This window comes from Pelobates fuscus, chromosome 3 (genome assembly GCF_036172605.1).
Source record: "Pelobates fuscus isolate aPelFus1 chromosome 3, aPelFus1.pri, whole genome shotgun sequence".
Taxonomy (NCBI): Eukaryota; Metazoa; Chordata; class Amphibia; order Anura; family Pelobatidae; genus Pelobates; species Pelobates fuscus.
In genome coordinates, this window is record NC_086319.1 from 38,460,247 (window position 1) to 38,472,629 (window position 12,383).

The 12,383-nt window shown below is 37.3% G+C and overlaps 1 protein-coding gene across 1 annotated transcript in view; it reads right to left on the bottom strand.

Moving 5' to 3' along the window:
• Positions 1–7,609: 7,609 nt before the first annotated feature.
• Positions 7,610–12,383, bottom strand: part of ADAMTS20 (ADAM metallopeptidase with thrombospondin type 1 motif 20) — a 215,325-nt gene continuing 210,551 nt past the window's right edge. Inside the window, exons 36-39 of the mRNA XM_063446941.1 lie at positions 11,971–12,104; positions 11,053–11,144; positions 10,483–10,587; positions 7,610–9,107 (exon numbers count right to left, since the gene is read on the bottom strand). Of these exons, the coding sequence (XP_063303011.1) occupies positions 9,021–9,107; positions 10,483–10,587; positions 11,053–11,144; positions 11,971–12,104 (418 nt within the window). The 3' untranslated portion in view covers positions 7,610–9,020. The remainder of the gene's footprint in view (positions 9,108–10,482; positions 10,588–11,052; positions 11,145–11,970; positions 12,105–12,383) is intronic.

Consider the following 12,383-nt stretch of genomic DNA (forward strand, 5'->3'; position numbering starts at 1 on the left):
CATGGTCTGCAGCTCTGCACACTGCGGAGCTGCAGACCAGTGTCTGCGGTGGCCGGCCTGGCAGCCAGGAGGGGCCTCGCACCCGGCGGCATACCGGGCAAGCCGCCGGGCCCCCTCCTGGTGTCAGGTCCTCGGTCACTGACCGAGGACCTGACACACTCTGCCAACAGGCGGTTTAGGCGGCCGCGAGGCCCCAGCCAGCGCGAGGCCTTAGGCGGCCGCCTAAACCGCCTAATTAGAGAGCCGCCTCTGCTCCCAGAGTAACCTCTACCTTACATACCTGTCTCTTGCTCTCTCCTAAAGGGCAGCACTTTACTCTCTCCTCCAGTTCTGCTTAACTCCCATCTTATTTGATTGCTATTTCCTGTCCTAATGTGTTTACCCCACCCCCTATAGACTGTAAGCTCATTTGAGTAGGGTCCTCTTCAACCTACCGTTTCTGTAAGTTTTCTTGTAATTGTCCTATTTATAGTTAAATCCCCCTTCTCATAATATTGTAAAGCGCAATAATAATAATAATAATAATAATAATAATAATAACAAAGTTGCTTACCAGTTTGGGTCCTTCATTTTTCACATAGGGCTTGTTAATGGGGCTAAGCATATTCATGGATTTGGGGTCCATTAACACCCCTGGGCCACAGACCCTAATCCTGCTCTGCATTTATACACACGCATACAGACATGTAAGGACTGGTTCATATCCTGGCGTGATTAAGTGACACTGTAGGGCTAGAGGTGAATATCCCTCAATTTAAGGAATTATATAAAAATATATATTTTTTAATTAAATCTTAAAACTATTGATTGCACTGTACCTGTTCTCGTGTATATGTTTAAATTCATTAAACCCTCCACTTGAATGTTAATTTATGTCATTGTTTGTTACACATTGGATATCAAATCATTCTTGGACTTTTTCCTAACTAAAAAAATAGATAATTGATTACATCTAATATAAAATTTTTGCTGCTTGACTTTCAAACGATATGTGTTAAACGTACATTCACAATAGTTTTATAATCACTGGCTTGGATGATCCCATGTTAGGTTTGTTGAAATTGGCAATAAAATAACAAAACACATTCTGTTTCTGATAAATGTATCCCTGTACAAAGGTAGAGATCAAGCCATGCAGTATTTATGTGTCTGTGTTATGCTTTAATAAAGGCAGCTGTTCTGGCTCATGTCTGGCTGAAGAACAAACATGTATTTTATATACACTGACCCCTTCAGTCCCAGCTTTGTATATACATTTAGCTTTCTGAAATTAATACCAAAATCATAAAAACTGCCTTAACACTGGAACAGCTTCAGGGGAGGTTGCAGTTCTGTAATAGAATTGGATCTACGTTTGGCTTCCCACGATCTAGCGACAGTCAGGTATAAAAATTCAAGAGTTAAAGAGCAAAAATATCCAAATGTAAAGAAAGACTGCCAAATGTGAAGCTTGCATCTGAGAGGGATATCATACAGGAGCCTGGTGTGAGAGAATTCCACAATTGCTTAATAAACTTCCCAAAGAGATGAGTTTGTAGATTAAATCTTTAGCCTCTTCATCATTTAAACGTAGGTTTTCAAGATGTTGCAATACACGTTTGATCCTCTAGATTGTAAACTCGTTTGAGCAGGGTCCCCAACTACCTATATTGTTCCTGTTTCATTTTGTTATTGTATCATTTGGTAAATTCCCCTATTATTGTTACATAGTTTCATAGTTACATAGTTACATAACTGAAAAGAGACTTGCGTCCATCAAGTTCATCATTCCTCACATTTGTTATTTGCTGTTGATCCAAAAGAAGGCAAAAAAAAAAAAAAAAAACAGATTGAAGCACAATTTTGCAGCAAGCTAGGAAAAAAAATCCTTCTTGACCCCAGAATGGCAGTCAGATTTATCCTTGGATCAAGCAGTTATTACCCTACATTGAAAGATTATATCCTTGAATATTCTGTTTTTGCAAGTATGCATCTAGTAGCTGTTTGAACATCTGTATGGACTCTGATAAAACCACTTCTTCAGGCAGAGAATTCCACATCCTGATTGTTCTTACAGTAAAAAAAAAACCTTTCCTTTACCTTAGACAAAATCTTCTTTCTTCCAGTCTAAACGCATGACCTCGTGTCCTATGTAAAGTCCGGTTTGTGAATAGATTTCCACACAATGGTTTGTATTGGCCCCGAACATATTTGTATAATGTTATCATATCCCCTCTCAGGTAACAGCGCTTCGGAATAAGCTGGCGCTATATAAATACCAATAATAATAATAATAATAATAATAATAATAATTAGAATTCACAGGATAGCACAAAACATTTACAGGTAGGAGTCAATCTTACTCTGTCAGTGACCACACTGCTCATTGGGAGACAACCGTAGGACCATCCCGTGATGGAAACCACCAAATCATTGAGGCTGAATTCCGTACACACAAAAAATAAGTGCAAAAACTGAGTTCATTAAGTCATTATGTATATATATATATATATATATATATATATATATATATATATATATATATATATATATAGTGATAACATGGGTGGATAACCAGGGCAATCCGAAGATTCTCCGTCCTCTAAAGATATCCTGATTAAATCTTGGACCCTGCATTTTTCACGTACAGAAATTGGCACTTTTAGAAACATTGTCTGTGTAAGAAAAATCACAAACACGTAGAATGATGTTCCATAAATATTTATATAACTTACAAACTTACAAATATAATTTCAAACATTCTCTACAATAGAACGGGAAATCTTATTCTATCAAATTGATTCACATAGTGCAAATGAATGTCTCTGTTAGATTAAAAATGTAGCACCTTGTATACGGGCTTATGCAATAAAACAGGACTTGTGAAGAACTGGCGTGGCCTTTGTCAATTTCAGGCCAAAATAAAACAGCTGGATAAAGAACTCAGAGAACCTTTCCATTCCAGCTATTGTGGCCAAAACGTTGCAGTTTATTTGTCGATTCTCTGCAATTTCCAGTTTAGTGAATAATCCTTACGACAAATTGCAGAGTTTCAAACATTTTTTAGGTTTACAGCTGCCACACAATAACCTATAGGTTATTGCAATACCATAGTTCATCTAATGAAATACAACGATATAGTTCTTGCAAAATGAAAACTATTTGACAGATAGTAAAGGGCAGAGACAATGCATACGTGAAATGCATTTTTATACCTGAGAATATGCCCTAAGGTTAAACAAATTATGAATCACATTTGTAAATATTTTCTTTCTTTTTTTCCAGTAGAAAAGTAGTAATTTTATGATCCTTCAGGTTATAAATAGATATTTTTCTTTTAAGTTTTTGTAAATATTTAATAAATTTTTATTTACATAAACTATATAGGTGTAATTATGTAAATATATATACACGTATTCACTAAATTTTAAGAAAAAGGATAAAAAGGTTAAAAATTAGCTTTGAAGTTTCTTGAAACCGACCCCTACCAGACCAATACAAGGCTCAGCCAATGAGGAGCCAATGAGGAGCCAATGTGTTCCATTCTTACCATAAACGTAGGCAGTGCTTTTTTGGATATGCAGTTTTATCCCCAGATAGATACTTTTAATAGAAATGATTAATAATGGAGTGCTCTCTATCCAAATGGGAACTTAGGACTTGATTTGGACTCACAGAGTAGAGTACAGTGTCTGTTCTAGCATGATCAAGGGTAAATCCTAAGGCAACTTCTAAGAGTGAAGTACCACAAAAATTGAATGTTACCAGAAAACATTCCACCCTCTAAAATTATGTCATTGTACCTTACATTCTAAACTGCAAGACATTGCTCGGTGGCAATCAGCTCGGTGGCAGTTTCTTCAATATTGCATTGAAGTCACAAGTGATCACTTATCTGACGGAAGGTCTGAGACCTGATAATGTTTGGAATCTCCTTCAGGAATGTATCAACCTTTACGGTACAATTAGTAATTCATTGACGTGAGAGAAAAAAAAGATACATGTTTGTAGGTCACTACAAAAATACATGTACATGAATATGTGTGTATATATACAAGAAAAATGATGCATTGCTAATTCATATAATAATGTATATATATATATATATATATATATATATATTATTATTATTATCATTATTATATTACCATTGATGTTTTATGTAGGTGGTTTTGTAGCATTGGTATAGAGTAGTGATTCCACTTGTAATTTGTAGAGATGGGTTGATTTGATTTTTGTAATTTTTATATATATATATACACACACACACGCACATATACAGAACAATTGATTAGATATTACTCTGTATTCTTCTTGTTCTTTTTGTACTTAGACGTGTTTATTCATCTCTGGCTGCCTACATTTCTGGCATAGTTATGCATGACTGTTCCTCATTCATCACGATTGCTCCTATTTATCATTAGTTGCATACAGTTTTGATAATGTTCTACGCAGAATTCTCGGTTATTTACTTGTTATTATTACTCACTATCACTTATTGCAGGTTAAACATTGTACTCTGTAATAAAATGTAAAAAAAAAAACAAAAAAAACAACAATTGGAATATAAAGATTTTATATTCTGCAATATTTTTGGCTCTGATGGAATCCAGTTAGTTTATCAAATAAAGATGCCAAAAATACACTCCACATGTAAAATAAAAAAAAAAAAGTATTTTCTTCAATCTTTTCATAAAAGCAAATTAAATGTGTAAGGTACTTCTCACGTGCAGTTTGTTTCTTTGAAACAGACATCATTTTGGCAAAACCTTGGGGTGTGCTCTGCTCTGCTCTTCCATGATGGTATTAGAAGGCAATACATTCATACTTGACCAACTTTGCTTAATTTAATTTAATTTAGCTTTTTGAATATGATGTTATAAGTTGTTTATTTTCTATTTTGTCCTTTATTGGATCTGCTTGATTATAAATGCCGAGCGACCATACAAGAGTTATTATATGGACACAACTTTAAAAACACTGCTTGTAGGATCATAGATATACATTTTTTTTTGTTTTCTTTAAAAGACTATGTTACATTACTGTTACATTATTACTGTTTCATCGCTGCTACTACTGACCTTTTTGCTGGAAAACTACCAAATACCCGAAAGGATTGATACCGAAGTTCGACAAACGAACGACGGACCCCCCAGTTCTCGGCGTGTGCCGCCACTTAACCCCGGTCACCTCTGGAAGTACCGAACGGCCGACCACCCAGCTGAAGACGTGTGCCGCCACTTGATCACCCAGGGAGTTGCGGTTTGCGGTTAACCACAAGCTAATTGAGATGGAATGTTGTGGTTAACCGCAGGCTAAGTACCCTCCCGGGCGGTCCCCGATTCGTACCCCGAACGGTAATAACTTCCAGACAGAGAGCGAGGGTTCGTATATCCGTCTGGCCGTGGAGAGCTCCATAAGTTCACACCGAGGTGCCGCTGCCTATTGTCAGCGCTTATAACATGGCCGCCACCTCGTGTTCGGGACTAAAAACATACGAGAGACTATGTATGCCAGAGACTGAACATGCCATTTGTGAGATCGGAGCGCTATTCGCATGGATGATGCGCTCTGAACCGAGCTACCTAATGATGGGTGGAATGTGAGGGATTCCTAGTGAAATATTATAATTGTGTATTTTATACTGTTTTCTCTTATGGTTATTCCACGTGGGATTTTGGGCCCTTGGGGATAATCGAGGCATTCCAGCCATTGGATTCATTATCCTCAAGAAGGGCGGGGACTTATTTCAAAGGATACAGTATATTGTTATTGGCTGAATGTATGTTTTGTCCCGACATGCCACTCGGTCCAGTGGGGTTGTCCCTGGACCGAGAATGTTTGCATAAATAACGCTGTACTGTGTCAGTAAAGCCAGTTCTTATTTTGACCCTCAAATCGCAGCCTCGACTCGTTTTGTGGGAAAAGGGTATCCTAGCTGGGCTATAGCTAGTGGGAGATTCTACACTTACAGGTCTCTACCGATTACAGCTCCGTTCGACTCTTTGTGTTCGGGAACCAAGACATCCAAACGATCCAACCTCCTGCTAGCCTGGAGGCAATCGTAACAGACTAAATAAATGGACTTTGTTCTTTTTTACATTTGGAGAGAATTTGGTATTTTTTTGTATGTACTTACATTAACCAAACTAGTGGTTGGCCTTACCATACTCTGCACCTACTACTCAGAATACTGTTGAAAACTTGGTAATTTTACTCTTGAGTTTACCTATATACTAATGTATCCAGTTAATTTATGAAAGGTTATTTTTTTCGCAAATGTTGTGTATTAATTATGACCTTTGCATTTTATCCTAAAAGTTAATTGGCTATAACATGCGTTAACATTTATTTAAGACATACTTTACTGCTAAAACTACACTATGTGGCCAAAGTATATGCAAATACCTACTAATTATTCAGTCCAGGCGTTTCATCCTGACTCATTGCTAACAGGTAGATATTATTCAACACATATAATCTACAAAGACAATAATTGGCAGTAAAATATGACTTATTAAATAGCTCAGTAACTTTAAACATGGCACTGTTATAAGATGGCACACATCCTGCCTGATTATATCTGCTTTGGTCAACTGTAAGTGCTGCTATTGTGAAGTGGAAACATCTCGGAGTAAGAAAAGTCCAACTGGTAGACCACACATTCTCACAGAGCTGGGGCACTGATTGTTAAACTGTTTAGAACAGAACAATCATCTGTTGTATCACTCACTATGGTATTTCAAACTGCCTCTGGAAACAACAGTAGCACAAGAACTGTGCATTGGAATCTTTGTGAAATGGGTTTCCATGGTCAAGCAGCTGTCCACAAGCTGCACATTAGCATGCGCAATGCAAATAGTCAGCTGGAGTGGTGTAAAACACACCATTACTGAACTATGGAGGGGTGGACACAGGCTATCTTGAGAATGATGAATCAGGCTTCATGTTCTGGCACTCTGATGGAAGAATCGGTGTGTAAATGACACAAATATAATGCAAACTACTTTAACACACAGTGTCTACTTCAAGGTTAATGGAGAAGAGCTAATAGTCTGCTACTGGTTTTCAGGCTTTGGGCAAGACCTGTTAATACTGCTGGATGGAAATACATTATTTTAGACAAGTGCATGCTTTCAACTTTGTGGCAACGGTCTGGCAAAGGTTCTGTTCCTGTTTTAACACATGCTCCTGTGCACAAGGCAGGTTCCCAAAGACATGGTTTGATAAATTAGATTTGGAAGGATGGTGGCTTGCACAGAGACCTGACCTTAGCACAATTCAAAATATTTGAGATGAAATGAAACACCATTGTAAGCCAGACCATTTCATTTAACATCAGTGCATTACCTCACAATGCTCTTTGAGCTGAATGGGCACAAATACAAGCCTTTACAGAAGAGTGGCAGCTGATACAGCCACAAAGGCAACAACAGATTATTGACCATAGTTTTAGAATGGGATACCCAACAAGCTCATATAGACGTGTCCACAAACTTTTGGCCATGTAGTGTATAACCAAACAATAAATCTCTCTGCATTATACAATATACACATTCACATGTCACTTTTTTTTACTGTAGCGATAATCAATATATATATATATATATACATACACATTGGGGGCAAAGGGACCTGCTCCACTACAACTCTGGTTGATTTAGATTTCTGGGCCTCCTGTCCCTGTTACTTACTTCTAATCTTCTAATCCAGGGGCTCCACTCAACCCTGGGATATCATCACTAGTGCACTGGGAAACAGGTGACAAGAATTGTAATTGCAGTGATAAACCGGCGGTCCTTCTAATAGGGAAACACCAAAACCAATGTTTCTGTATAAGGAGCCTCGTGTCGGCTTTGTGCAAGAGCTGCCTAATTGACAACCCAGAGGGTGGAGCCAGTGGCTTTATAAAAGTGCTAATTACTTTAATTTATGTTAACCTATAAAGTACTTTTGCAAGCTAAAGTGCTTTAAAGGTTTAGAGTGTTCCATTACACCGACTTTAACCATATTATGATGTTTGGTGTTAGACATGGTAGTTTTAGCATTTTAATAGCTCAGTGAGCCTGAGATGGTAAAGGCACCGTAGTCAGTGTACATCGTGGGTATTTTCCTAAAAAGACCTAATACACTAATGCCCATACTTGTTTGAACTTGCAGAAAAGCAACAGACAATCAAATAACCACTCTTTACAACAGTGGTTTATAGAAGGTCATCTTAGCTTCACGTGGATGGATTATACTAACAGAAGGTAGATCAATAATAATAGGAATGATATTACTTACTCTACTAAGTTTCAATTTCTGCTATAGCATGCACGTTGCAAGGTCAGAACTTGCCACAAAGCCTTGGATCAATCATATCTGGTGTAAACAGTGCAGCTTGGCGACTGTGGTACAATGTCTTGGAGAATGTTTTCTTGTCAATGCTAGAATCAACTTTGCATAAACTGATTACCATAGAGCACATACGCATTGTTGCTGACACAGTACATAGCTTATAGTCCACAGTATATGCCCAGCACTATAATGTTCTATGGTATAAAGTATACACCAATTGACTTCAGTTTGTTCCAATGGTCTGCATAGTCCCCATATCTTGATCCTGTGTTGGAGTTTTGGGACAATATGGAATGGGATGTTTTAGCACCCCGTGAAGCTGAAAAGTCATGAAGAATTGTGTTTTTTAGAGAGTCAGCATTGACAATGTCACCAATGTACTCTTTCCACCACTTTGTTGATTCCATGCTGTGAAGAATTCAGGTGGTGCTGGTGGCAACAGTATGTTCTACCCAGAAATAGATAAGTGTATTTTAAGTGGCCAATGAGTGTATGCAAAAGTATTAAAATGAGTATAGACTTACTCAACACTGATATGAAGAATAGATTTTTGCAATAAGCCTCTTTCAAATCTTGAGACGGATCAGGTTGTGTATATTAGTGAGTTCTGTCCGTTATTTCTGTACAGCAACAATATGTGAACAGGGAGAGGCCGGCTGGTATGCTAGCACCACTGCAATCTGAATCTGTCTTCATTTTCACTACACTTGGACTTGGAGACCAATACTTGAGTGGGGGACACATTTTCCACAATAACCTCCACATCTGCCATAAATTTTTGATCCATCCTAAACAAAAAAAAGTTAAATAAATGTTGACTTTGGAGCACATTTTATAAAACATTGATGTTTTATGATTTTCTTATAGTATAAAAACATTTTATGACTACCTGACTAAAATCATGCAAGTTGCGTGCTGTATAGATCAAATGAAACAACTTGACAATTAACGTATACATATTTACATAGAGATTTTTCCTCTTTTTGTGGTCATGTGATGTGAAAGGCATGAACATAAAACAAAATTAGTGTAAAATGATTCATAGAAAATACATGATTAAGGCCTCATGGCCGAATCGTTGTATCTTTATTTTGTCCTTTGAACCATAAAAAAATAAATTTGATTTTTTTTTACCCTGCACTGTGAAGCCTATGGCCTTCAACCTTTGGAGGCTAGTGGACCTCCTCCACAGAGCTCCGGTGCACCACTATACCCAGTTGAGTATTTCCCACGAGGCAAACAAGGCAAAAAAATGATGCCCCAAGTGCCCTGGTAGATGCCCTGTTAGCTTGTGTTTAGATATAGATACCAATTTGTTATTCTTTTTTGTATTTGGGCAGTGGAATATCCCTTTAAACAGAGTAAGGTTGGGATAGAATGCAAAGGAGGTACAGATGTTTATGATTTTAAAATGTAATTGTCTGAAATAGGGAATAGCTCTGTGGTTATTCAAATTTATTTTAATTTCCAGGAAGGCTTAAGTGACCCATTTAAAGGACCCCCATAGGCACCCAGACCACTTCAGCTCAAAGAAGTGGTCTGGGTGCCAGGTCCCCCAAGTTTTAACCCTGCAGCTGAAACATAGCAATTTCAGAGTAACTGCTATGTTAACACTGCAGGGTTAATCCAGCCTCTAGTGGCTGTCTCCCTGACAGCCACTAGAGGCCGTTTCCATGATTTAAACTGAGTAAATCGCACTTATTTGATGCTGGATGTCCTCATGGAGTCCAACATCAAAAAAGATCCCCATAGGAAAGCATTGAGTAATGCTTTCCTATGAGCGGGTTTTAATGCGCACGTGCCTCTGGCCGCACATGTGCATTCAGCTCCACTCGGGAGCTGATGTCAGCGGGGCAGGAGAGGTCACCGAGGAAGCCCGGCACTGGACCGAGGGAGGGGGGCACTCCAAGAGCATGTAGTGCCAGGAAAACGGCACGTGTTTGTTTTCCTGGCACTATAGGAACCCTTTAAGTCAATAACATGAGCTCCAATCAATTGTATAATAGCATTGTCTATAAGCCTGGTCATACTCGAAGACTATCAATAGTACATGTACCCTTACTCTTAAATGTAAAGTATATAATTGTATTTATATGTGTATTGAGCACTTATTACATCACTATACTTTATTCTACATGGACTTGCATAGGGCAGTTTACCAACCTGCGATTTGTGAACATTAACAGTTGCATAATTCCCTTGAGCAATCCACTTAGCCGTGTTTGATATCCGAAAATCCGTTCCTGAAAGGTTAATACTAAATTGCCCCTGTAATATAAAACCAAAACAATAATAATAAAATGAATTTGCAGTGATATGTCACATAATTCGATACATATTCATATTACACGAGTGTAAACCTACTATATGGAAATCTTTTTGTTTGTGTTATTGTTAGTGCTGTTGATTCTCTGTTTAGTAATTGTTTGTAAACAAACGTATCAGTAGGTATTACCTTAGCAGATAAAATAAATTTTAATTAATCAATTGATTGAATGAGTCAAGTCGAGTTTCAGTGTCGTGCAGTTAGAAATATGTTTTTTTTTTTTATTTATTTGTTTGTTTTTCAGCAAATATATTTTACTAATCCCTCGGTAATGTATGGATACGAACCTGTACAACATTATTTTACTCATGCAACATTAAGATAATGATGTTATGTGATACCATTGTGACTGATGTTATCAACTGGATGGTTGGAATAAATGTAGATGTGATTTAATTGGCTCCTACCTGTGGACACTTAGTGGAGCTGTAACAGTCACCTGCTGTGGCAAACGGAACTGCTCTTCCATGTACTGTGTGGGCAAAACTGAGATCTGTAGCTAAAGAAGCACAAAGAAAGACTAAAAACTATGCATCTCGGTCAAAAATCACAGGGAAATTATTAGACAGAAAAATCGCAATAGCTGAAAATAGTAAAAATAGCAACATAGAAACAGTGAGGTGAAGGTCCTCTAACGCAAGTGATCTCAGAGACAACAGACCCCAGCAATCACTATGCCTACCAACCTCAGTTAGCATGGGGCTTCCATTCAGAATGATGCACCTTGGTATTACAGAAGTACAGTGGAACAAACACATAGCAAAAATGTATAAAAGTTACGAATGCATAGGATTTCAAAAAGTCAATAAGGGAATAAATCAAAGGTAACTGCAAATTAAGTAGTGAGTGATTATGGTATATAAATGACCAGTATATTTATCCCATATTTTAAAATGAAGCAAACTCCGGAACTTAGTTGGTTGATAAGATTAAGGGTGGAATATTTATTTAAGTAGGTTTATAATTCTTGTTAAGGGATTCAAATTGAGTGGATATAACCTTTAAATCAATCATTTGTGATTAACATGTGTCCCGTCGCTTTGTTTCTATTGCACATAGTCATATGGTGAGCACTGGATCCACTTAGTTAAAAAAATAAAATCTGTACTCAGAATTTGTTAATTTATAGCTATAATTATATATAGGTGAGTTTCACAGGGGTAAGTACTGGTTGGTGGGTGCACTGCACATTAGAAAATCAGGAAATGCCATATTCTCTATATTAAGTAATTTGGAGACACAGACACTCTTCCAGACTACTCCAAAAACAAGTTACATATTCATGAACCAAATAACTCTGTCAAAATATACGTGATTAAACCTACTTTTAATTTGCATAGAGATGAGGTCCAGTCGGATTTTACTAAACGTGGTGTATCCTGCTGCAAGGTAGTCATTTTTACATGCACAGTCATGTCTTCTGCTTCCATTGAAAGGGCACTCGTACGGATTTTTCAGCCTAACAAAATATAGATAGCAGATAAAAAAAAAAAAAAAAAGAATTAAACATATGGGCTCAATAAGGTATATCTGAAAGAATACATAGTAATTTAAAACACATTATCTTTCCTGAGAATACACAAATTTGCCTTAAACAACTTCCAATAGCTTATCAACTGATGACATCATCAGGGTGTCTTGATGTAGATAACTAAACTAGTACAGACAATATAATTCAACTGATTGCTTATTATCGTGATAAATATGGCTACATTCTTTAATCTCATATGTGATGGTA